The sequence below is a fragment of the Anarhichas minor genome, unplaced genomic scaffold (assembly GCF_050575085.1).
Source record: "Anarhichas minor isolate MPS153535 unplaced genomic scaffold, ASM5057508v1 ptg000005l, whole genome shotgun sequence".
Classification (NCBI taxonomy): Eukaryota; Metazoa; Chordata; class Actinopteri; order Perciformes; family Anarhichadidae; genus Anarhichas; species Anarhichas minor.
Genome location: NW_027466451.1, coordinates 1,372,501 through 1,398,943, shown reverse-complemented (window position 1 = coordinate 1,398,943; position 26,443 = coordinate 1,372,501). Strand labels below are relative to the sequence as shown.

General features: G+C 41.9%; 3 protein-coding genes across 5 annotated transcripts in view; 1 reads left to right on the top strand and 2 right to left on the bottom strand.

The window, feature by feature from the left end:
• The first annotated feature begins 1,550 nt into the window (after positions 1 to 1,550).
• Positions 1,551 to 11,358, top strand: cdk10 (cyclin dependent kinase 10). 3 transcript variants are annotated; one of them, XM_076075657.1, is made up of 16 exons: positions 1,551 to 1,699; positions 2,741 to 2,987; positions 3,692 to 3,986; positions 4,583 to 4,720; positions 5,181 to 5,253; positions 5,352 to 5,423; positions 5,590 to 5,692; positions 5,849 to 5,930; positions 6,341 to 6,408; positions 6,760 to 6,812; positions 8,137 to 8,206; positions 8,475 to 8,534; positions 9,202 to 9,325; positions 9,440 to 9,579; positions 9,692 to 9,744; positions 9,841 to 11,358. In XM_076075657.1, exons 6-16 carry the CDS (start codon positions 5,405 to 5,407, stop codon positions 9,933 to 9,935), a joined length of 867 nt encoding a protein of 288 aa, XP_075931772.1. In that variant the 5' UTR covers positions 1,551 to 1,699; positions 2,741 to 2,987; positions 3,692 to 3,986; positions 4,583 to 4,720; positions 5,181 to 5,253; positions 5,352 to 5,404; the 3' UTR covers positions 9,936 to 11,358. The 3 variants fall into 3 exon arrangements, with proteins under 3 accessions (XP_075931772.1, XP_075931755.1, XP_075931765.1); XM_076075640.1 differs by lacking the exon at positions 4,583 to 4,720; XM_076075650.1 differs by lacking the exon at positions 4,583 to 4,720 and having other exon boundaries at positions 1,565 to 2,987.
• Positions 11,359 to 11,366: 8 nt separating this feature from the next.
• Positions 11,367 to 19,782, bottom strand: vps4a (vacuolar protein sorting 4 homolog A). The gene is made up of 11 exons (XM_076075626.1): positions 19,554 to 19,782; positions 18,789 to 18,900; positions 18,530 to 18,674; positions 18,373 to 18,434; positions 18,024 to 18,143; positions 16,913 to 17,069; positions 15,507 to 15,655; positions 15,294 to 15,375; positions 14,239 to 14,458; positions 13,985 to 14,125; positions 11,367 to 13,309 (listed from the first exon to the last, which is right to left on the bottom strand). Exons 1-11 carry the CDS (start codon positions 19,572 to 19,574, stop codon positions 13,208 to 13,210), a joined length of 1,311 nt encoding a protein of 436 aa, XP_075931741.1. The 5' UTR covers positions 19,575 to 19,782; the 3' UTR covers positions 11,367 to 13,207.
• A 3,611-nt stretch (positions 19,783 to 23,393) lies between these two features.
• The window catches only part of sntb2 (syntrophin, beta 2), a 33,796-nt gene continuing 30,746 nt past the window's right edge, over positions 23,394 to 26,443 (bottom strand). Inside the window, exon 7 of the mRNA XM_076075615.1 lies at positions 23,394 to 26,443. This exon is cut by the window's right edge and continues 656 nt beyond it. The gene's annotated coding sequence lies outside the window, so the exon portion shown is untranslated.

Genomic DNA, 26,443 nt, shown 5'->3' with positions numbered 1-26,443 from the left:
AATATTAACAGTAGAGACTTTCCCTATTAACTTATGCTTGTCTGATTCACAGACTGTATATAAGAAGGTCTTATTCCATATTATAAACATGACACTTCCTATAGCCTCTTTCCTCATTTGTTACATCCCGCTTCAAATGCAATACCTCCACCTATTGTCAAATATTGCTGAAACTGTTTACCTTTCAACACTAGCAAACAGCCTCCATACATTCCAAAAATATTATCAGCAAATATTGCTATCTTTAAATATATATTCACAAAAGTATATTGTTTTGACTACGTTTGAAAGTTCATAATATTCATATGAATTATGTCTCTTACTATGTACTAGCTGTATTAATATAATGCTGTTTATAGCCCGCCATGGTCTCCAGGTTACAGGCAGCTTAGTGACAAACCGCCTTTTTTTATTCAGTGCACGTGCTGGCTGGGACCCTGACACTCAGCTGTGATTTTTATTTTTGCCATAGCCAGCTGTCAGGTACGTCTCTGTTTGTCAAGCTGTCTCGTGGAGGAGAAAAGGTGGAGAAGATGCCCTGTAGACAAGAGGAGCTGGAGACACCTCCAGAGAGAGAGGAGCTGCTGATGAAGAAGAAAGAATTCCTGAAGAAAAAGATTGACCTGGAGCCTCTGCTTGCCAAGAAAAACTGCAGAAATAACAGAAGAGGTGTACTCAAGGATGAACGGATTAGATTTCGGTGGTCAAAGGTCAGGGGTCACCTTAGAAAACACTTATTTGACCATCTACCATGTCTTTTGTTTTTTCTTCCCGCCAAAGACGAGGAAGACGAATGAGGAAGACGAGTTCGAAGATGATTTTGAGTACCTGCGGCGTTGGGCGAACGACCCCTCACAGACACGCTGTCGCCCACAACACACGGGATAAATGAGCAGAAATGACACGTTATTGTTCTCGAGTGTTTTACGTTTCTACGAACATTTGTCTTCTCCACAACCAATATCAGCAAGAAGATAAGTTGTTATTTTAAAGAAATGTACAGGTAGTATATCAAGGCCACATATATAATATATAAAAAGTACATAAAGATGATGCATGATAAAGGAACATATCATTCAAAAATATACCCTCCATATAGAAGTACTCAATAAAGACCTCTGGTAAATATACACCTGATGCAAATACATGTAAAGAAATGCATGAAAGGTGCAATATACAGGATTCAGAGCATTAATATAGCAGCAAACTGCTAGTAGCTAAATACAGATATTGTGGAGTAATGTCTACCTGAGCAGAAAATGAAGTGTGTGTTGTAATCCGAGCTTCTCCTTGCTTTTGAAACGGTAAGACAAAATAGAAATATTATAATTCAGTTTAATTCCTTTGGCATACATTTTTCTATTTTAGCAGTATATACAGTATTTTTTTTCACAACAAAACAAGAGTTTACTTCTCCTCATTTGCCTTTAAACTGCAGTGTCTCTCTGCACCCACTGCTGTGAGCAACCGCACAGGATTAACGCCGTCACCCCGACCGAGCCGGTGACGGAGAACTGCGAGGGAGTGACTACAAAAGCAGTGGCCTCAGACGTAGCACATACTTAAATGCACACTCTAGAATGTGCCGTAGCGTAGACTGGACAACATGTGAGCGCCGTGCATGTGGACATGTGAGGACTGTAAAAACAGCCGACTGAAGCTCGAATGGGGACTGGAGCAAGCCAGAAGGAATATTCAGGTATGGGGCAAAGTGACACAGGAACTCAAATGTCCTCAGTAGAATCGGTATTGCTGCTTTATGAATATGTTCAATTCTTCACAATATTCTGTTTGTGTTTATCTTAAAGGGGCAGTTCGCCCCATAAAACCAACATACATATTTTTCCTCTTACTCGTACTGCTTTTTATTTGGTTTTGATGTGAGTTTCCTAAAGTGTCTTTTGAGATGCAGATCACCACTTGTCTTTATTTTTGTAGAATGAATGCTAAACAGTTTTAGCAACAACCATGCCAACATACTTTACTATGCCTCCGCTCCCTTATCTACCACTGTGCTATTTGTAAAATTCCAGAGCAGTTGAATATATCAAGATGCTTAATTATTGTTGTTGTTGACAACAATAAATGCAAATATTGTGTAGACCCAGCGCTAACGCTCTTAAGAAATTAGCACAATCCAATCTAAAAGGTGCCAATGCTCTTCATACCAAACAGAAACACTGACCACACACACCTTAGCACACACACACACACTGCTGGAAATCCTACATCAACAGCAGGTTTACCTCACCTGACCCGCAGGTCTTGTCCCAGACCAATGGCAGTCTTGTATCACTGTGAGGACTGAATCCACATGTAGGCTGGAGAACATATAAGTGTAGGTCATGTGTTTATTGGGTTAATTCATCCTCCCTAATGCAAGACAAATCTGTTTTAGTGGGTAACTATTATAGTAATATAATAATTGGTAACTGTGGCTCAGTGGTAGAGCAGCGTAGTCCCTAGCTCTGCTAGTTCATGTCGATGTCCTGCAAGACACTTAACCCCAAATTGCTCCCTACTGTGTGTAAATGTTGTATGAATGTTAATTAGAGCCCTGATGGCACCTTGCATGGTAGCCCCTGCTATCAGTATGAATGGGTGAATGATGACATGTAGTGTTAAAACGCTTTGAGGCTTTGGGTGGTCAGAACACTAGAAAAGTGCAATACAAGTACAGTCCATGTAATTTATGTGGTGTTAGTCAGCTTGTGTCTTCCACCTCTGATACCCCTCTCAGTTAAAGAGAGCCCCCGCCCGTCACAGTCCAACGTCGAGGCCGATTCAGCGGAGGCCGATTCAGCGGACCCCTCTCCGCGCCCACCGGCCATCATCGTCACAGCTCCGTCGCGAGAGGACATCCATGCCTCACCGCCCACCGTGACCATAGCTGACACCGCCAAAGAGCGGCGGCCGTCCTCCACACCCTTTGTGGTGGGCAAGAACCTGGTGGGCGGACAGTAACTTGACATGTCGCGCCACAGAAGGTGAAAATGGGAATCAAAAGGGTTTTTGGTTGGATCAGAGAAAGCAGCAACAGCTCTGAAAACCGTGGTGGTCCAAGTATTCAGATCCTTTAGTAGGAATAGAAATGCTTTTCCCCCTCTTCCTTTTTTAAACGGACGTGATTAAAAGTCCAGCAGAATTAGCAGTAAATTCATTGTCATATTAATATGCTGTGACAAGAGTGTTTGGATGAAGCATTATGTTGCTAGCTTGCTAATTCCACCATGCTTTCATGCTACAGTTATAACACATGTGAACTGCTGGGCTTGTTCTATGTTACTTTAACATTTAGCCAGATTTTTCCAGTTTTTAAATGATTGTTCTTGATAAACATTATCGCTAGCATGCTGATTTGTTATGATTAGATATGTGCTGAGAAGGGTCTATTATGGTGAAAAAAAAACTTTACAGTATAAACACTTAAAAAACCTTTGTGAATTTGTAAGTTTACATGCAAGGCTGAGATATGTGTATGCTTGCAAGCGATTAGCATTAGCCCAAACTGTGTATGCTAGCGATTAGCATTAGCTGATTCAGATCAGCCAATAGCACAAATTACATTGTAATAGCTAGTTTTTAACCAGTCGCTATGCATATTTATAACACACAATATTGAATTTAAATACTTTGCACAAAAATTGCACAAAGATTTTAACCTACTTTACTTACTATTTTTTCATTACAGAAGGACTCAAAATGGACTTAACAAATACCACCCACTTGTCAACATACGGACCATTGCGGTTCAAACTCCGGGAAAGGTCTTAGTTGTCCCATCGGTGGCCCAAACCAAAACATAATGGCGGCGCCCTTGTTAACTGAGCTGCGGCCCGTCTAGTCAGAACCAAAGCGGGTCTTCTAAAGGGTTGAAAACGATCTTTAATGGAAGAATGGACGCCGTAGGAGACGACGAACCGGATCCCATAAAGCTCAAGTCTATCAAGAACAATAAAACATTCACAGTGCCTCAAAGCGATAGGGTAAGAGAATTAGCTCCGTGTGGTGGGGAGGGAGGGAGGGACGCCAAACTCCATTTAGAACTCTTATAGTTAAATGATGTCCTGGTTATCAGCAGCTATACATAACTCATAGATCACAAGTTAACACTTATCAAAACTCCACATGGCCTAGTCTGAAATTCGGCATATATTTGATACAGGAAACGTTAAATGTCATAGAAAAATCTCACTGTGTAGATGTCTTCCCCTCAATATATATTAAACACAGTCCACATACAAAACTGTGTAAAGCTAATGCTAATAGCAAACAAGAACATTATCTACTACTGTAAAAGTTAAAATTGCATCTCTAGTAGGGCTTAAAAGCTATCAGCGATGGGCCAATCTTTTATATTTTTTATTAAGTCGCTGTGAGTGTTGATAAGCAAAGTAGTTCTTAAAATTGCTGATTTTTAAATGGAGTTTGGCATTGTCTCCATCTAAGGGAGCCCTGCCATCTAAAAGAGCTTGTGTTTACATGACTTAATAAACTACCTGGGCTAATGAAAGCACATTGTGTCAAAGTACTTAGTTTTCAAGGTAAGATTAAGGTCTGACTGTGCACTTCACTACTTCAGTCATCGTCTCAAGCAGCAGCCAATCTAATTACTGGCTTCCACCAGCACCTAAGCCGGCACACTTTAAAGCACCCAACTCTCCACGTCATCCAGTGATTCCTTGGTGAACTCTTTTAGTGTGTCCTCTCTTCATTCAAGGTACCGTTTTAGGATTGAGTGAACTTCATTGCCAAAGTAATCACAAGTTGTCCCAGATTGGTTATCTGATTTGCATCAAAGTGTTATTTTTTTTTTTCATTTAGGTAATGACAAATTCCTCTCTGAGCCAATTCTTCCTAGTGGCTCAAGGCGCCTGTTTTGTTTGATTAATCCCCATTAGATCCCTCTATTGATTAATTGTCGTTCATCATTTCTACTTCAACTTCACTAAATGATCACTTAAGTGGTTCTGAAAACATAAAACATGTCACATGGAGCTACCCAGAGGAATAGTGCAACTTCCAAGTGTTTATTCTGTCATATTTATCCAGGATGTAGGTATCGTTGTGTTCAAACTGCACCGTTAAATCTTCTAAACTATTACTGGAGATGAGGATGACGCATAAAGTACATTATATAACCTCTGTGTCACCTCCATCTTTTCACTCTTTTTTTCTAGTTTGGGAGCTGCAGAAGTGTTAGAGAGTTCGAGAAATTTAACCGCATCGGAGAAGGAACTTACGGCATCGTATGTAAGTCATTCGCGACCACAGATTGGTTTGACTAGGAAATTAAAGAATAGATCATCTGAACTGCTCAGTGGATAAACTGTCCCCTGTCCTTGATATAGACCGAGCTCGAGACACCAAGTCAGATGAGATTGTGGCGTTGAAGAAAGTCCGGATGGACAAAGAGAAAGATGGTGAGATAACTGCTCTCACGCGGATTCCCATGTGTTTCCTTATTCTATTATTGATATGAATTCACAGTTTGTCTAATTCCTGTTTATTCTTATTGTTTCTGTAGTTTGTGTTAAAAATGACCTGTAAAACCTGTTGAACCTGTCGATACCCTTCTCCTTCTGTCAGGGATCCCCATCAGTAGCCTCAGGGAGATCACCCTACTGCTGAGGCTGAGACACCCCAACATAGTGGAGCTAAAAGAAGTGGTCGTCGGCAGTCACCTGGAGAGGTAGTGGATTGCGTACGCACACCACCATGATGGAACATCAGTGGATTCACTAGCAATAAAAAGAAATATTCTACATGTAACTATTCAAAATCTGTCATATTCGCGGCAGCCTGTAAACGTAACATCTTTTTTCCTGTAATTGTGTTTGTCGTTCAGCTTGTTTCTGGTGATGAGCTACTGTGAACAGGATCTGGCCAGCCTGCTGGAGAACATGCAGACGCCGTTCTCTGAGGCTCAGGTAGGACTTGACGTCACCACCACTAAGCTAAAGGAGGACTAGTTTTCTGGTGACGGCGTGTAGTTGTGTCATTGAGACAATTCTCAGCGACCCCCTTTTTTAAGACGCGTACAAGCTTTTAAATTGACCAGAGGGGTATTTATGACCTATTTTACATCGTAGAACAAAACGGTAAAATCTCTTCAGCTTGTGTTAACAACAGAACTTATAACAAACATCGAACCAAAAACCCATTCAAAAAAAGCCTTTGACTTTGAGACGAGGGAACAGGAAGTGAGAAAACGCTGACTCATTTCCATGTTTTAGGACTCATTCCTGCAGCACACGAGGGCACATTGAAATCCCCTTGTGTGCGTCCGGTTGTGTCGTCTGCATTAAGACGTTTTTTTTCCTCTGCTATCCTCTTCCAGGTGAAGTGTATCGTCCTTCAGTTGCTCAGAGGCCTGGAGTATCTCCACCACAACTTTATCATACACAGGTCAGTCCCAGGCATTCGCCGGAAACCCCAAAACAAACTCTTCATCTTTTTTTATATAAATATACACAGGAAAGAAAGATCTGACCCAATAACAGGATCACAATACATTTTCTTTGCTGGTCAGCTAACTGTCTTGTTGTCAAAGTCTAAACCGAGCTCGAAAAACAAACTCGCCAAAATACAAGATTCGCTGCTGCAGAACACAGTTAAAGCTGTGGCTGAAAGAAGGTTCTGAAGCAGTTTCTGCACACGGCCCTACAAAGTACGACTAAGTGGAGGGCTGTGTTGTGCGCTGAGAAGCGCGGTACCCTCTGGGAGCCGATTCATTATCCTCTTTAATCTCGTTATCAGGGACCTGAAGGTGTCTAATCTGCTGATGACAGACAACGGCTGCGTTAAGATTGGTGAGTCATCGCTTATAACCATAACTACCTCTCACTATAATCCCATTATTCCTGCACATACATCCCAGACTATTGCCAGAACTGACCTTTGACCTCGCTCTCTTTTTTGCTTTTTACAGTATTAGGTATCTTTTTCTTTTGCCATTTTGTGTAATACTTTCTAGTTTCACATGGTTTCTGTGTCATTTATCCCTTTATATTTAAAACTTGTCAGGGTTATGGGTTCGATCAGTTTGTAGGTAGTTTTTTGGTAAAAAGAGTTGTTGATCAGTTGATAGACTAAAATTAATCCAAACCAAAATTCGTAATTGATTGATTGGCATTTATTAAACAATCAGGCCAAATATTCTGTCTGGTGTAATTTTTCACTATTTTCTGACATTTGATCGACTCTGATTAATACAAAAATAATATATATATACTTCATCATTCTTTCAGTAATTTATTTTATGAATATATAAATATACATATATATATATTTATAACTTTATTTCAGACACATGGGTCCATGTAGAAAGAAAAACAACAAATAAATACAATACGAGGACACCAAAGCACAAGTATTATTGCAGTTCAAAAGTCAACAGTAGTTAAAAGACATGGAGACATTTGTTCCAATTTTTCCAAAAACAAGAGGAATACCTTGTGTTGCCTCAGTTAAAGCCGTTATGATGAAAACATTTTCATTCAATCAATCAACATTAAATTTGCACATAAAACTCAACGCAGCATGAAAGGTGGGAACATTACTCGTCACAAACATACGGCGGCCACTTGTCCGTCTTGGGAGCCGGAGCAAGAATCTCAATGCATCATTAAATGCCACCTGAATATTTTTCACTTTTGCCGAACTGTAACTGCAGCACAAGTGGGCTGTGTGGAGTGGAGTACAGTGGGCTTTAAAAAGAGCTGTTTCAACATCATCTGTACACGTATGAAATTTACATGCCAGCATATCGGATTGTGCGTACAGTTTGCAACACTATCTTCCTTTGTTTACCACAATTAGCTCTTGGTCTGCCATAAAAAACACGAAGGAAACTTTCCTCCTTAGTTTTAGCTGTCATGATAACCCTCGTTAAGAGTTGGATTTACTGCAGAAAAAATGTACTTTTTGACGTGAGCAGACTCTGAGCAGTAAACCAGCGCTACAAGGAGACAGGACGACTAATTCATCGGCGTACATCAGATGGTTAATGAGACATTCCCCCACCTTCCATCCTGTCTTACACTTCTTAGGAAGATCATCCATATATGTTTATAAATAAAGTATTATTAGTGGTAGTACTTTCATGGATCTGTTTCTTGTTTTTACTGTATACAGCTGATTTTGGGTTGGCCAGGATGTACGGCATCCCCCAGCAGCCCATGACGCCCAGAGTGGTCACACTGTGGTGAGTGTCTGCCAGGCCTCTCGGCCATGTTTACTGTAAATACGGTGTTAGCCTAATTCCCCTCATGTATGTGTGGACGTGTGCGTTGTGCACTGGAGGTAACCCTTGTGCTGCTTACTTTGTCCTTGTGCAGCCTCAGTGGTAAATCCTCCTTTTAATCTCTCTCAGTAATCCTCCCCCTTCATTGGCCCCGTTAACTCGGGCTGACCAGGACTCGACTGTCACGATAATGTGCTCCTTCATCCCCCCCTCCTTCATCTGTTTGCAGGTACAGAGCTCCAGAGCTCCTCCTAGGGACCAAGACCCAGACTACAGCTCTGGACATGTGGTGAGGCTCCAACCTCTGGCATTATGAGACACCAACACACACGCACGTCAACTTTATGCTCTTATTGCACCTCCAGTTCTGAAAAGTGAAGCCAGTGCTGAAGTGTTTTAAACTTGCATTCTCTCTAATGTCCACCAGGGGGCGACTCCTCTGGTTGTATAGAAGTCTATGAGAAAATGACTCTACTTCTCTCTTGATTTATTACCTCAGTAAACATTGTAAACATGAGTTTATGGTCTCAATCTCTAGTTTCAAGTCTTCTTCAATACAGCATGATGTTCATCTAGAAAATGATGGTCCATTTAGAGTCAAATAGACCATAAAGAAAGATATGCTTTAGGGCGGGGCTACCTTATATTTGATAGGTTGCCTACCAGAGACGTCTCTACCAAGGCGTAACTCACCCGCAAACCAAACAAGGTCACTTAGGTTCACTGGTTGCAAAAACGGCGAAAAAGGCAAGCTCAATGCTTCAAAACCGCAGTCCACAAACCAATTTAATGATGTCATGACTACTCCGTCCACATCTTACATACAGTCTATGGTTTTATCACAATCACAGATATTGCAGACTTTCTCTCCAACCACATAAGGAGCCAATGGGAAAAGATGGCAGGAATTGTTGATAACACAGACATTTCCATGATGTTCTTTTGTTTTTTCAAAGGGCTGTCGGCTGCATCCTGGCTGAGCTGCTGGCTCACAAACCTCTGCTGCCTGGAACCTCTGAGATCCAGCAGGTCGACCTGATAGTTCAGCTGCTCGGAACACCCAATGAAAACATCTGGCCAGTGAGTACTTCAGCTCCCTACATGTCTCCAGCACGAACTAAACACTCTGTGATGTCTGGTGATGTTAAAGGAATAGGTCAAATTGAGTTTGTTTGTGTTTGTGGTCGCCCACAGGGTTTTTCTCAGCTGCCCCTCATCGGTCAGTACAGTCTGAGGAAGCAGCCGTACAACAACCTGAAGAATAAATTCACCTGGCTGTCTGAAGCTGGACACAGACTGCTCAACCTGCTCTTCATGTACAACCCACAGCGCAGGTACAGACACACATGCACAGTGCTTTATTTCCCTGGATTCCATATCGGGTGGATTTAACAGTATCGGTATTTTTGATCAATAATTGACTATCGTCTTGTTTTCCTGATCCAGAGCTACTGCCAAAGATTCCTTGGAGAGTTCCTACTTCAAAGAGAAACCTCTACGTGAGTAAAAAAAAAGGTTTTTGGATCTGCATCAGCTGTAATCCCACCCTGCCCTCTGATAAGTCACTCGTCTTGACCCTCTGCTTCTCCGTGCAGCCTGTGAACCAGACCTGATGCCAACCTTCCCCCACCATCGCAACAAGCGGGCCGCTGCTTCGGCAGACAGCCACCCGAAACGGATGAAAGTGTGACGAAGATGGCAACGGTGAGACTCGACCCCCGTGGCGGTGGCGACATTCTCAGGAATGGACGTTGGTTTCTGCTCATGAGGACGTTTTACTCTGGAATGTTGAGCAAATGAGCACCTGTTCAATTAGCATCCGTTTCAACACAGCTAAAGCCAACAAACTCCAATTAGAGGTCATCTAAAAAAGGCTGTAAGCACACCTTCTCTAATGCAGATCCAGTGTTTAGAGGTTGTCAGATTTCTTAATATTCGTATTGCTGCCAAGGTCTGCGCACTAAATAAAATGAAAGTAACGAGGGCTAAGTTGCCTCGACAAATGTCCTTTTGTGTCGAGCATTTGTCACATTTTAGATGTTCTATAAGAATCTGTGATCATTTTGGATTCCTAACATCAAAACGATAAGACTGTAAAAAGGCACGAGGAGTAGAAACTGAACCCACTTGCTTGAGTTGAGCTCTGCCCACAGTTCCACTGGGTCTGCATGACGGCCTCTCTTTAAGAGTATTTTTTAAACAACATTGGCGAAAATACTGCCTTTACGACTCAAAGAAAACCAGAGTTTGTGGCAAAATGAAATGAAAAGGCAGCCTTGTTAAGATCTTAGGTTTGGTCCTCGCAGCCATAAGTGAGTGTGTTTACAACCGGCTGCGTGCCCTGTCAAAGTGTCCTTGAGGTGAAATACTTAACTCCTGAACTTGCTCGCTTATTGTTAGTTGTTACAGGAGTTTGACTTTTTCGGAAATATGCTTATTCCCTTTATTTTATTTTATTAAGAGTTACATGAGAATATTCAGGGTTCCCATTCTTTTCTAGAGATCATTCTCCAGGACATGTTCAGTGATGATCTAGCTGGTATGACAGACAGAAATCGCGCCATACACTAATGAATCTCCTTTTTCTCTTATGAATTATAGTAACCATTTATGCCTGAACACCAGTAACACAAACAGTAGCCTACAATTTAGCTGAATGGCAAATCTAGCCTGAAAAATATCCAAATGTACCATTCAAAGCTCATCACACCATACTTTAGCCCCTTTACTAGCAATAGTAAGAGTCTTTATTAAGAAGACTATTCACACCCACTGTGAGCTGCCGCTACTAAAGTTAAACATGTAATGTCATGTCATGATCCATTTTACCTTAACAATGCTAGCAAAGTGAAAAAGTACCGATAGCCGGAGGTTTGGGCTCACATTCATGTTTTTGAACCTATTGCTCAAAGCTAAAGTCAATTATCACAAAAACCTTTGCTGACAAAACGAGCTAGCGTCAACTTTTAGCAAGTGAACCAAGCATGCTAACCAAACACTGCTATCATACGACGAGACTTGTTTCAGCATTGAGTTTCTGATACTTGACTGTGCTAAATATGTTTAAACCATCAGCTAATGAACGTAATAAATAATAATGTAAAAACTATAAACTGTGCCATTTGTTTCATTTGAAATGTCAGTTTTTATTAATGCAGGTTAAATTAGTAGTAATGGTTACAGGGACGTTGATAACGGACCTCCATTGAACCAGTGCGTACCTCCTCACACACAGCGCTAGTAGCGCTACTGTTAACGTTAAAAAGATTATTTTAAGCTGACTAAGTGTGTCGTCCTGCTTGTAGCCAGTGGAGCTAGCTTTCCTTATCGTCTGTTAGCCGATAACGGGACAAATACCATTTACGCTCGAGAAGGAAAGCCAGCCCCGAACACACAGTTTTGAAACAATATGGCGCCTGCCTCAGAGTAGAACTTGGTGTACATTTGCATCCCAAAATAACAAAAAACAAACATTGTCCTGAAACATCAACAAATAAATACTGCCAATGTAAACATACTGTATCTCTAGTATAGTCAGTCAAGTTGTAGAGATAGTGTTCTGTAACACTGTTCAACGATGCAAACTAAACTAACCGCTCAGACTCAAAGAGATGCGTTTGATCGATTCTCTTAAACATAAAGAAAAGGTATTTAGCTTCTGAACAGACTGCAACAAACTTCAATAAAAGAGGGGAAGACATCAGTCAAGACAGGTGTATTCTGGGAAATAGAGTGCAGAAAGCTGATTTAAATAGAGTAACAGGAGCTGAGATTCAAAGTTCATTCTTGACGTTAGAAATGTCGTTTGAGGAAACAATCCCTGAGCTTTTTCGATCACATCACATGGTCTTCATCAGCAGATGGAGTTTGCATTTCATGAACGTCTCATCCGTGCTGGCTTAAGAGCTGTGGTGAAGAAGGTCATGTGATAAAATCGAATGCTTCGGAACAGCTACAAAATGTTGTTTCTCAACCTCAAATGTTAAACCAAAGTGTACGAGAAGTTCTTACGGAAGAAAATGTTCATTGGAAAACTTCATCTGCTGAGGAAGATCACGTGATATGACCAAAAGCTCCAGAATAGCTACAAAATGAACCTTGTGGTGAGATTGTTTTTCTTAGGAGCAACTTGAGGTTTACAACTGAGTTTTTCAATAAAGTTTTTGGATTGAGGAAATATGTTACGTGGCTCTAAATCAAGCGCATCTCTTGTATTGTAAATATGAAACATGAGGTACAGAAACATGAGGTACAGGCCTGATGCAGACACACAGAGCTGTGGAGGGACACAGAGGCAGTGAGGATTCATTCATTGAACTCTTCATAAAAATAACAACATAACAGGGTTCTCAACATAGAGACAAAATAAATTAAGAAACAAGTTTCATAAAAACAAGATGCATTCACACACTCGCATGCCTGGCAGAAGAACTATCTTCTTCTTTTGTTCATTCATCAAACGTCACTGTCCTTCATTGCGATCCAAAGCAAAGTGCACAAAGGCAAAACCAAAAAAAAAAGTACAGTCCTTCGGTCAGATAAAATGGGCTCAGAGAGGGACAAACTTAATGCATTTAGATTCTAATGCAGCTTTCCTCACGTCAATGCAGGTTAGATGAAACGTTCTTGTAGTGAACACGCTGTAGTGGCTGCTTTGTAATGCAACATTGTCTGAAATGGGGGAAAGACGTGGACTCTATTGTCCATCATACCAAATCACACCAACATTTTCTATTGTAGCATTTGGTCAACTTCCTCCAAGAATTCAAAATCTCTGGCCCGGGTGATAAGAAGTCAAACAGACCGGTCCTTTATTTTGAAATCCATGAGAGGCAGTGAACCAAGTGCTCAGCTGAGAGATGAAAGCCTACAGGACGGTACAGCAGGTGTGTGGGGTTGATGAGTGTTGTTGGGAGCAGTTTGACCCTTCTCGTGGCCCGGGGAGAGGAGGGGCTCTGTCTCTCAGCCCTCCATCCCAAAGTCCTCTGTGAACTTCTGGACCTTCAGGAGATCTTCAGTGTTGACTGTGGGGCGGGTGGTGGACAGAGAGCGCAGCATGTCCGACTGCAAAGGAATAGGACATACAAGACATTTTTGGTTTACGTTAGTGTTTTATATTCAATTTCTCCTCCATCCGGTCCGAGTGTGGACTCTTGTGTTGCTGTGGATACAGTATAAACACGCTGTGGAACAATGTTTAGATGAGCAGCATGGTCTCACATGTAATCAGGAGCACACTTGTGTGGAAAAGATGCGACTTTGTGAAAAATATTCAAATTTTTATTTTAAATATTTAAGAAAAACTTTTTATCGCATAACATTTTTAAATGACAGGTAACATCGATAAGTGCCAAATAAAACAGACGGACAGACCGTATCAACCATTCATTTGTTCCTCAAAGCAATGTAATTTAAAAAGATACTCATTTAATGTAATTTACTTAGGAGAGCGTTTGCGTTTTGTGCGTACTCAACGGTTATAAATGAGACCCCAGGACTGTGCTGCCCACCGGATGCCAACAGCTAACGCTAACTAGCTCTCATCCTGCTGATTTGTTGTTCACAATGTAGCATCATCAGGAAAAAAATAAGGTGCTATCAGACCGGTGCATGGAGTCGTGTACTCGCAGATACCCGATCCAGTATTTAGAGCTGTATCAGACAACAAAACAACAAGCTGCAGCATTGGCCATTTCTGTGACGTTCATTCATTCATGTGTGTGTGTGTGTGCGTCTCACCATGCAGACTATGGGCTCTAGTAGCTTATCACTAGGCACATCCATCCAGGTCAGCTCTATGGCAGCAGGGTCACCAGGGGAACAAGGAGTCAAGAGGTCGTCCACCATCAGCTGGCTGTTGCTTCGGGATGGACCGTGAACCTGCAGGAGGAAGAACAAGAAAAAAAAAGCTCAATAGTAACTGGAAAATAATTGACAATAACAGGAATTCCACTGACATTTAACATGCCCCCAAGGATTTCTAATGAGCTCACCTTTTTGAAGTGGGTAGCAGACTGGACCTTCCTGACCGGCTGCATGAGAGCATCCCGGACGATGACGCTGATGTCGGCGCCGGAGTAGCCGTCTGTTTTGTGGGCGAGCTGCCGCAGGTCGGGCTCGCTCAGGCTGTGTGGAGTGTTGCCCAGGTGAAGACGAAACATCTGAGCCCGAGCCGGCTCCTCCGGCAGAGGGATGTAGATACGCTTCTCAAATCTGACAAGATCCATTCAATCGCACATTCACCAGCTTTGGGTTTTTTCCATCTGCCTTAATCAACTTCTTTTTTTTTAGCATTTAACAGATTTTAATCATTTAAAGGTGATACATGATTTAAAGGGCCAGTGTGTAGCATTTAGGGGGATCTATTAGCAAAAATGGAATATAATATTCATAACCATGTTTTCATGAGTGTATAATCGCCTGCATTTTGGTTAGCTTAGAATGAGACCTGAGAAAAGAGCTGGTCCTCTTCACCAAACACTGACTTTGCATTTATACGCTACTTAAAGGCCACCGTAGTTCTCCGACACACTTGTGAAGCCGTGGTAACGTGAGCTGCAGAGTGCAAAACTAAGGCACCAGTTGCTCCTAGTAATAGTGTTATTATGGTATGGATGGCCTCTGAGCGAGGCCAACGGCGTTATCCAACAATGGTCCGTAACACCACTACTGTTGCTAGATACCACCGGAAGTGTGTAGCAGAACTACGGTGGCCGACGCAAAAACGTGAATGGCTCTATTTAGAGCCGGTGTTTGGTTTGTCTGTTCTGGGCTACCGTAGCAACATGGTGGACTCCGTGAAGAGGACCCGCTCCATATGTAGATATAAAAGGACTCTTCTTTACAGGGGATTATACACTAAAGAAAACCATGCTCCCGTTGCCCTCAATCATAATGTATTTAATTAGGGTACAGTGAAAAGTCTCTTCTGACTGACGGAGAAGAATTTACTCCTCCGAGGGAAACAATGAGCTTATTTGAATGACAATAATACAAAGTCAGGGTGAGACAAACACCAACAAAATAAATAACAAAAGTGACCTCTGACCTCCTGCGGATGGCAGCGTCTAGCACCCAGGGGATGTTGGTGGCTCCCAGAACCAAGACACCATCGTTGTTGTTTCCCACACCTACAAAACCAGAGCGCTTCAGTCAGCACTTTCTGCTTCTGTGCCCATACAGGGTTATGTATTAGCATATTTAAGATGATTTTGTAGTTTCTATTGTCGCTTTTTTATTGTTCTCATTTCATTTGGCTCACCCTGCATCTGGACCAGGAACTCCGTCTTGATGCGGCGGGCGGCCTCGCTCTCGTTCTCGTTCCTGGAGCCGCACAGCGAGTCCACCTCGTCAATGAAGATGATCGAGGGTTTGTGCTGGCGAGCCAGGTCGAACAAGTTCTTCACCAGCCTGGGAGACACGGAGACACGTGGACAGCAATCTTAAAGGGGCGACTGTGGCTAAGTGGATAGCAGGGCCGTCTTTCAATCAGAAGGTCGGTGGTTCAATCCCCGGCTCCGGCTCCGCTAGTCGCATGTCGATGTGTCCTTGAGCAAGACACTTAACCCCAAAATTGCTCCCGTAGCTGTGCCTACAGTGTAGAAATGTGATAGACTCTGAATTGTAAGTCGCTTTGGATAAAAGCGTCTGCTAAATGACTGTAATGTGATGTAATAATGTGAATGTAATGTAATGTAAAGGAGGCTCCATAATGGCGACTGTGAGTGAAAGAGGTGAAAAGTGGCACAGACAGAGCGCTGCCGGAATGGATTGGGAATGGATTAACGGGGAGTTGTAGGCATCTTTTGAGAAGTCCCTGGTGCACAACAAAAAGAATGCACATAGGGCAAGATACAAAGAGAGGTACAGAACAAGACTAACATATAGTGCAATAGCAAACATGTAGCACAACAATAGAAAAATATAAGCAGTGTAAATAAATGCTAAAAATGCTTGTTATGCTTGGGGGCAGCAGGGTGTTGGTGAGTGGGACAGCTTGGGGGATGAAGCTGCTGCTGAGTCTGGAGGATCTTCCTCCAGCAGAGTGAAGGTTCCATGGGAGGGGACTTTTATAAACTTGGAGGCCAGCATTTAGAGTAGATGTCATGGACAAAGGTGAGAGAGGGTCCAAAGAAGGACTCTGCTGACTTCACCATCCTCTGTAGGGACTTGCGCTCTGAGTTGTTGCAGTGCCCGTACCAGACCGGACGCTCCCTTATGGTTCCTCTGTAGAAAGGTGGGCAGGACAGGTGGAGGGAAGCTGGCTCTCTTCAGTCGGAGTTGGCAGTTGAGTTTCTTGTTGTGCCCTGTTGGTCAGGGCGGTGCTGTTGCATGACCAGCCGAGGTCATGAGCAATGTGCACATCAAGAAACTTGGTGCTCCCGACTTGCTTCACACAGGATCCAGTGATGAGAAGTCAACTATCATCGATTTCATCTTTACCTCGCTTCTGTCACACCGTCTCTGTCTCTGTGTGAGAAGGTCCAGGATCCTATTGCGAAGGGAGGGGTTCAGGCCCAGGGGGCCCAACTTACAATAGCAGCTACTGAGTGATAACTGCTGAATGCTGATATGTATTTTATCATGATTTACTTTAGTTCATTCTGCTATATTTTTTCACAACAATACACTTGTAGAGTACAGCTTGAGACTACAGAAAAGACTTACTTCTCACTCTCTCCGAGCCACTTGGACATGAGGTCCGAGGAGGAGACAGAGAAGAAGGTGGAGTTATTGGCCTCGGTGGCCACGGCCTTAGCCAGGTACGACTTCCCCGTCCCTGGAGGGCCAAACAGCAGGATGCCTCTCCACGGAGTCCGCTTGCCTGAGAACACAAGGGACCAGAAGTGATGTTGGTCACATGATGACATACTAGGGTACAAATTCTCCAGGGTACAGTCCAAAAGAGATAATGCTAAAATGCTATTTGACAAGACATTTCAAAACATCTAAAGCGACTTTTTTTTTCTAGTGATATTGAAATGAGGCTACAACAAAATGACATAAAACACAGAAATGTATCAAAGTAAAGTAACAAAGTAGCAAATCTTTTTTCAAATCACATTTGATAGCCTCGAAGTAGAAAATGAATTAATAAAGTAATAATAACAAATTATTAATTTAAATTTAAAAAATGATAAATTAAAAGGTTTGTGGATGACACCACCCTCATTGGACTCATCTCTGGTGGGGATGAGTCCGCCTACAGGTGGGAGATCGACCTGGTGCGGACTAAACAACTTGAGCTTAACGCTGGACAGTAGAGATGGTTGTGGGCCCCCATCACCCCGTGTGACTCCCTCAGCGACTCTGTGGAATCCTTCTGCTTCCTGGGCTCCACGCTAACCCAGGACCTCCAGTGGGAGCTGATAAAGCCCAGGACCCCCACGGACTCAGACACTTACATCCCCAGGATCATTTCTCTGTTAATATACACTTGACACTTTAATAATATACTTGTTTTAATGTACTCTTATTTGTTTGTTTACCATATTTTATTGTAAATTTTCATATTTTTTATGTCTTATACTATTGCACAGTGTTTATTGTTATGCACCAATCCCCTTGCCAAATTCCTTGTGTGTGTGTAACATACTTGGCCACAAACCATTTCTGATTCTGATCTGATTCTAAATGATGAATTGAATATCAAAATTTCTTTCCAAATAACATTTCAGTTTCAGCTGTGTATTTCCCCTTCATTGTCACAAAATGATACAATTGTTGATAAACATTTTTAGCTGAAAACAGAATTAGAGCGGGGAACGCCCAACTGTACCTGTAAAGAGGTGAGGGAATTTGATGGGCAGGATGACAGCTTCCTTCAGAGCTTCCTTAGCTCCTTCCAGTCCGGCCACATCGTTCCAACTCACATTGGGCTTCTCCATTACAATGGCACCTGGACACACAGGCAGCGCATGATGAAGATTGACAATGCAGATGGAAGAAAACTTCTTTCAAGGTGACTGAACGCCTGTAGACCTGGCACAAACACAACCCCACTGACCCCCAGACTACTACCAATAAATTAAAAAATGATGCATTTGATCAACACTTTCAATACAATCACTTCAGGTGAAGATATAAAGAAGCAGCGTGGTGTTATTCAATAGTACATGTTTACTCACCCATAAGTTGCTCCTGCAGCTTCTTCTTCTCTGGATTTTCACCCTCGCTGTCGCTATCACTCCTACACCGGAACACAAATGCAGAGGTTGACACAAATACAGCAGAGCCCACAGACTATGAACATGTTTCCCCGAGAGGGCAGAAGAGACGGCGTACTTGTCATTGCTCTGCGCCTCCTTCACGGGCTTCTTGCCCTGTTTGTCTTTATTCTTCAGATAGTCTTTCAGCTTCTCCGCCCGGTCCAGGTACTGCATGCACTTTGCTCGTATGCTCTCCTTGGCCTTGTCGCTGTGGGCCTCATCTGAAGGGGAAAGATGAAATTCCAAACAACAATGTGAATGAATACCCAACAACGTTTGCACCAACGGGAGGGTTACAAAACTAATTTGACTGCCCGTCAGGCTGCGGCACTCACATTTGATGGCATGTAGGAAATACTCCACAGCGTGCTGGTACAGACGCAAGGCCTCCTCATAATTCTTCGCCTTGTCTTCCTCTGTGGCTTTTGTCACAAGATCAATCGCTTTCTGCAGCAGAGATGCAGATAAATACAGTCAGAGGACAGATGTGGATGTAATGCGATGTAGATGTGAGATGCATTGAGGGTGGAGAAAAAAAGGCAGGGAATGTACACGTTAGTCATCCTCACATGGGTCTGCACACGTCAACACTGGAGCATCAATTAAAAACAAAGCACAAATTACACATATAGCATGTTGTACAAAGGGATCCTAAAAGTTCACCGATTCTACAACAAAATTCACTGTGCTGTGGTTTAAGTCAGTTATAGTTAGCAGAGTAAAATGCTACACAACGTAAATTTTAAACGTAAAATGGTTTTGTTTTTTCCATGTTATCTGTAAGCTAACGGTGAGGGCGGCTGCTACCGTTATATACATTCTCCAGCAGAGCTGAAACGGTAACGTTAGTTAGCAATTCACAGATTCATAACCCACACCAGAATTAGTTAATATTATTGTTTTTATTGTTTATAGTTAGCTAGTACAGTAACGTTAGGAATAGATCGTTAACGCTAATTTTATTTTCAAGGCAGTGCACTGTCTGCAGGCTCAGTTAAACTAAACTGGCTTGCTCACAACATTAGCGCGCTTTAGCGTCAGCTGTTCTGCTAGCACGTTAGTCCAGCAAAGCCAAGTTGTGTCCAGTTGTAGCGAGCTACCTGTAATGTTGACGTTGTCATTTCATCTCACTCTTGTACTCTCGCGCTCAGATTTCCCTGACTCGACCCAAAGGCGGATATGTGAAGAAATGAACCCGTTAGCAGCCCTGTGTTGCTCTGGACATGACAAAACAGTGCGTTAGCTAACCGCTAGCTAATATGACAGCTCTGCCTCGACCCAACAAAACCACAGCAACAAGGAGGCTGCGGCTTCCTTTTTCTTCGTTTTATTTTAATGGCAGCTTGCAACCGTTACTTGTGATTATAAGATGTATACCGCCATCTACTGTACCGGAGTATGTAGTGTGAGCGGGTCCAAAATGGATGTGTCCCCCTAAACCAGGGCCCAATCCCAATGTCCCCCCTAAAGCTTCAAACCCTGAACCCTCAAGGACTCACTGACGTCACCTGGTTGAGTGCCAGAGACTGTGAGGACTTTAAATGGTGTAAATAGGAATGGGACAGCACTTTGCTGCAACATATCATGTTGCAGACAAACGACAACAAATAAAATGTACAATTGTGGGTAATTAATTTATACTTTGTACTCCCTGATTTGAAAGTCTTCCAGACTTTTTCCTCACAAGATGAGAGGTAATTTCAGATAATCTATTTACTCGTTTTTGTACGAACAGCTTCAATGACAAAATCAAATATTTGATGAATAAATAAATAAATATCCTCTGATTTCATGTGTTTTTTTGTTCCATCTTTAACCCTTAATGTTTCTGAGTAAACATTATATGACAGGCCCTTTGTTCACTTTTGTTTACGTCTCCATGCGTCCACTGGTTACCTCATATTTAACGTCACATTGCAATGATTTGTGGGTAATTCCCTTAGGCTAAGTCAGCATCCTATGCTGATTTACGGAAAGGGTTCGTAAAGGGCTCAAAATGTCTGCTAGAGAGCCCTCAAACACTTGATGATTTGACAGTGGGACAGCCCTAAACCCTCACGGACTTCGCAGGAGTGCGCCTCAAAGTCCGTGAGTCCGTAAGGGGGGGACATTGGGATTGGGCCCATGAATGCAGACTAACGGGAAGTGTTCATAAAGGGCTCAAAATGTGATAGAGAGCCCTTTGACAGTGGGACAGCCCTAAACCCTCACGGACTTTGCGTGAACCCGGCTTAAATTCTGTGAGTTCTTGAGTGTGGACTTTGAGATTGGGCCTTAAAAAGAGGAGATGTCACAGGTTATTTAATTGGGATACAACACATGTGCAGTAAAATCTGGTCTGCTCTGTGGGGAGGGCTCCATTCACCAGACCTTTTCAGGGGCCCAGACATTTCTTTGTACGTGCCTGCCTCTGCCCACTGTAGCCTATGATGACTGCCATCTTTTCTGCTGTACTAACTAACAGCCAACCATTTGTATTCTTCTTCCTGTATTAACATTAATTGAGGGTATATATGAGGGTATATACATATATTAAGACTAGAAAAGCGCTATACAAGTACAGTCCATTTAGCATTTATTCCTATGCCCAGTTTATCCCTTTCATCTTTGGAAGCATCTGTGTTGTGGCATCACAAGGGCCATGTAGTTGAGGGGGTACTACATTCCCATACAGGGCAGGCAAGCACGCCACAAAAAGGCTGGTGTGACCCACACTACATCTCCCATGCCTCACCTCTTGCACAGGTGCAGGAGCTTGAGCCTCCTAATTGAATATGCTATGACTTTTTAATGACTTTTTTCAGAAAGGTTTTGACATACTATAACTTTTTTAGAATTTATTTATACTATGGTTATTTTTTGTAACTTTTTTGGAAATTTTATAACAACTTTTTTCGACTATGACTTTATATGGCTTTTTCCGACATACTATTCTATATTTTTCAACATACTACAACTTGACTTTTTGAGAGACTTTGTTAACTTTTTCCTTTTAATGACATACTATACTATGACTTTTTCCGACATACAGGTGCATCTCAATGAATTAGAATATCATCGAAAAGTTAATTTATTTCAGTAATTCAATTAAAAAAGTGAAACTCATATTATATAGATTCATTACACACAGGGTGATATATTTCAAGCCTTTATTTCTTTTAATTTTGATGATTATGGCTTACAGCTAATGAAAACCCAAAATTCTGTATCTCAGAAAATTTGAATATTAATTAAGACCAATTAAAAAAAGGATTTTTAATACAGAAATGTTGGCCTACTGAAAAGTATGTCCATGTACAGTATACAGTATGCACTCAATACTTGTTCGGGGCTCCTTTTGCATGAATTACTGCATCAATGCAGCGTGGCACGGAGGCGATCAGCCTGTGGCACTGTGGCACTGCCCAGGTTGCTTTGATAGCGGCCTTCAGCTCGTCTGCACTGTTGGGTCTGGTCCAAGTCCTGCTGGAAAATGAAATCAGCATCTCCATAAAGCTTGTCAGCAGAGGGAAGCATGAAGTGCTCTAAAAGTTCCTGGTAGACGGCTGCGCTGACTTTGGACTTGATAAAACACAGTGGACCAACACCAGCAGATGACATGGCTCTCCAAATCATTACTGACTGTGGAAACTTCACACTGGACCTCAAGCAACGTGGATTGTGTGCCTCTCCACTCTTCCTCCAGACTCTGGGACCTTGATTTCCAAATGAAATGCAGAATGTACTTTCATCTGAAAAGAGGACTTTGGACAACTGAGCTCCAGTCCTTTTTCTCCTTAGCCCAGGTAAGACGCTTCTGACGTTGTCTCTGGTTCAGGAGTGGCTTGACACAAGGAATGTGACAGTTGTAGCCCATGTCCTGGATACGTCTGTGTGTGGCGGCTCTTGAAGCACTGACTCCAGCCGCAGTCCACTCCTTGTGAATCTCCCCCAAATTCTTGGATGGGCTTTGCTTCACAATCCTCACAAGGCTTCAGTTATCCCTGTTGCTTGTGCACCTTTTTCTACCACACTTTTTCCTTCCACTCAACTTTCCATTAATTTGCACTCACAGCACTCTGTGAACAGCTTCCCCTCCTTGTGGAGGGTGTCAATGACTGTCTTCTGGACAACTGTCAAGTCAGCAGTCTTCCCCATGATTGTGTAGCCTACTGAACCAGACTGAGACCATTTAAAGGCTCAGGAAACCTTTGCAGGTTTTGAGTTCATAGCTGATTAGAGTGTGACACCATGAGTCTACATTGTAGACTCATGGTGTAGACTCTACAATATTGTAGACTATATTGTAGACTCTACAATATTGAACTTATTCACAATATTCTAAGTTTCTGAGATACTGAATTTTGGGTTTTCATTAGCTGTAAGCCATAATCATCAAAATGAAAAGAAATAAACGCTTGAAATATATCACCCTGAACTCCTTAGTAGAATCACGTTTAAGGCCTTAAATTAAATTCCTCCTTCCAACCACTTACATTGCTGCCTTGAAATTTTGCATCCTCTATCCCTTTCCCACTTCTCCAACTATTCATAATGCTTTAGCTGCTTTTTATCCTCTTATCTACCAATTCATACTCCTTTCAAGAGTTGAAATGTTCCGCAGCTTTCATACATTAGTTTTATACAACTTTTAAATTCCATTTTTAACTTTTTGAAAATATTCAACAGAACTGATTGAGATTTCCGAATTTGACCCAATTATTCCCACTTTTCCAACTCATTCATACTCCTCCAGCTGCTTCTCTTTCCAAATTAAAGCCGGCAATCAGCCTTTCAACAGCCAGCATTATCACCGCAGCGTCTTAAAAGACAGTTGAATTTTCTAGTTTTTACTGATATTTTCGGTTAAACTTGACCAATGGTAAAGTGGGAGATGCATCAAGGGACTGCTGCTGCTCCCACCTAGCAGTCCTATTGGTGCTATAGCAGTAGTACCATGGCTGTTTGAGTAGTACTACCATGAAAGAAAAAGACACATGTCTAGAATACGTCAAATCAAAAGTCAATATTGTCTACATTATAAACATCAAGCCTTGATCTAACACTTCACTTCAAAACAAACCACACATCATTTTATGTGATTTGTAACAGTTTTATTGGTAGGTATTTACATATGAGATTATTACATTATCATACATTGTATATGGTATCTTGGAAGGAAGTCTAAAATATTTTGCATATGACAGGTTGTTGCAGCAGCGCTTTATCCTGTTGTGACTTATCAGTTCAATGATTGTGTGTGACGCAAGCTGCCACAGATATTACCTTTGGTTAAAAAAAAAAAGAAACCTTCTTTGAAGCATTGCTTTGCATAGACAGGATAGCCTCAGATCATAAGGAGATGAAAAATAATCATTGAGAAGAAGAGGTGTACATTCACAGATTTAAAAGGGGGTTTGATTGGTTAGTGCATCAAGCTCACAAAGGGACGGCCTGCAGCTTGTAGAAGGTTGATCAACTTCAGACAATCAGATCTGTGCAGTGGGTTAGATTGACATAAAAGGAAAAGTTGGGTGAAAAAGTAGGATGGTGGAGTGCAACACAGGAACAAGACTTACCAAATGTAACTCAAACGCACAATGAAGGAAGTAAAGTCAGCCTCTCCTTTTGGAGCTCTATTAACTGTAGCAACTATAAGGGTACACATTTTTGCTCTCGCGAAAAAAAGTCAAAATAAGTTGTTGAAACCCTCACAAGGACATCAGAGTCCAAAACAGAATGAAGGTCATTCGGACTGGCGATTGTGTTCCTTATCCGAGGACAGAGGGGATATCTTGTTCTCCTGTCAGTGGACACAATGCAACATTGTGTCCAACAGAGGCTCTACTGAAGGGAAGGGTTGCCTTAGCGACATGTACCATGAGCCGACTGACGGTTATGAAAATGTGTTGATTACAGTCATGTTGAACTGGTTAACGAGTCAAGTCTCAACATTAGGCACTGGACAGAACGGAGGAACTGAAGGAAAGATTGTAATTATTTAGCTGACTTCAACACACCTCGATTTAAGTGACAGCTAAAATGATTCATGGGTTACTGTATATAAAGCAGAGTGTGAAATAGATAAACAAATGGCCGTATTGATGGTATTTTCTTTTGACAGAAATCACAAGATCTGTAATGGTATTTCTTAAGAGCATAAAACATTCTCCTTGAGCTCGAGAAACCGTAGTTTGATGTATAACCTTAACTCTAGGGTCCATTTACTGGCTTTTTCCAGAGCTTTCAACTGCATCTCACGGCCTTCATCGGTGGATGGTGTTTGCTTGGTTGTCTTCACCTGACCTCGCGCTCGCTACATCGTTAAAACAGCGACGCCTGAACGAACACCAGGAACAGACGTCGCCTGTCTCCAACACCCGGGCACCAATTGATCAAATTGCTAAAAGTGAAAGATAAAAGTCCTTCACTCTTACTCCTACAAGTAAACTTATACTCTTAAATCGGAGAGAGCTCTTGAGATCTCAGTTGGTTTAAAGTGAATAATAGACGGCTGCAGCATCATTATATTTTAGCAACATGTATATAGGCACGCATGGTTCTTTTAGCCTGTTTGCATTTCAAAACTTTTTCTTTTTTTTCTCAGGGGTCTAAACGGCAAGGAAATGGCTGGCATTTATTTTGCACAATACTACATTTTCCATTCCTGCTCAAGTTTGTTTTTAAATTTATTTACATTTCAGCAAATTTCTTATCTTTTAACATATTAAAAAATAGATTATTTTAAAAAATGTTTTAAAGTTAATTGCTGCTGGAAATGAACTTTTAAAATGAAATTGTATTGTTTTGCAGGACATACTGCATCATTGCAAACAAGACATTTTGTAAAAGACTGAACAAGATGGATGATATCATCTGCTCTGTGCACATATGTGATCCATCAGGTGATCACGTGAGAACTGATCATTGAAGGTTACTCCAACATTTTTTTTACTGCCTGATTTTGAAATGCAGACTTATAGAAAGTGTTCATAAAGGTGCTAAAAATGTCCGCGGGAGAGACCTCAAGCACTTGATGATTTGACAGTGGGACAGTTCTAAACCATCACGAGTTTGGCGGGAACGCGCTTCAAAAGTCCTTGAATGTGGACGTTGGTATCGGGCCAAAGATCAAGGAGGTCATTTACATCTTCTACCAAACACCACCTCTCCCAATACACGAACACCTATTATGTAAGTTAAGTTCTCTACTTAGGTCACGTGATGACAGCCAAACCATCTCCGTGACAACAGAGACCTTAAGATGCGGCTGAAAGCTCCAGAAGGGAGTAACTCGATTGAGTAAAGGTTATTTTCTCAAACTTTCATTGGCTTTCTTAGACTTACATGGAAGTAAAAGACCAAAATCCTGTTCTGTAACCTCCCTACTGCAGGGGGTTCATAGGAGGCGAGATGTATTTGATATTGTTGACCATTCAAACACAATGGTACTTCTGTTTTGTGTTTTGGCCCACCCTGAAACAAGCCCGTTTAACAGTCCTTAACCAGAGAAATGCTGCCGTAGGAATGGTAACAAGACACCAGTAACCTCAAGTAAAGTGGAATGAGACGATGGCGACAACTAGACGACGTGGTAGTGTATGTAGGTCAAGGTGGGGGAGGTAACACAAGGTCATGTCATATATCGTCATCAGATACAGAGTTCAATGTCAGGAAGTCATGCTATCTTGAGATACACACTTAAAAATAAAAGTAACATGGTTTACACTGTAAGAGTAATACTATTGCTTGCAAATGTCGAAAGCTTAAAATTCTCTTATTGTGCGGAATTTTAAAAGAAAGGAAACGATACAAAGAGTGTCTTGGGCTGCATGTAAAAAGGCACAGTTGGCACTCCTGATTACAACAGTAGTTTGGGATAATGTCTTAGAAAGGTGAGTCTGTCGGACAGCAGGCACACTATCAAGCCAACAGAAGCGCGTAGTGCGCGTAGTACACACACACACACACAGCTCATTAAACTGCATTCTGACGGTGAAACAGCGGCCAC

Bases quoted from the DNA above. Each gene is read 5' to 3' on its own strand.
- vps4a (XM_076075626.1), bottom strand. From the start codon at position 19,574: ATGACAACGTCAACATTACAG. The intron at 17,070-18,023 runs GTACAGTTGGGC...TTGTGTTCTCAG, and splicing joins ATTCCCTCACCTCTTTACAG to GCAAGCGGACTCCGTGGAGA. The intron at 14,126-14,238 runs GTGAGCTCATTA...TTCCTCCTGCAG, and splicing joins CTGCTACCCACTTCAAAAAG to GTTCACGGTCCATCCCGAAG.
- cdk10 (XM_076075640.1), top strand. From the start codon at position 3,897: ATGGACGCCGTAGGAGACGACGAACCGGATCCCATAAAGCTCAAGTCT. The intron at 3,987-5,180 runs GTAAGAGAATTA...CTTTTTTTCTAG, and splicing joins CAGTGCCTCAAAGCGATAGG to TTTGGGAGCTGCAGAAGTGT. The intron at 9,745-9,840 runs GTGAGTAAAAAA...TTCTCCGTGCAG, and splicing joins CTTCAAAGAGAAACCTCTAC to CCTGTGAACCAGACCTGATG.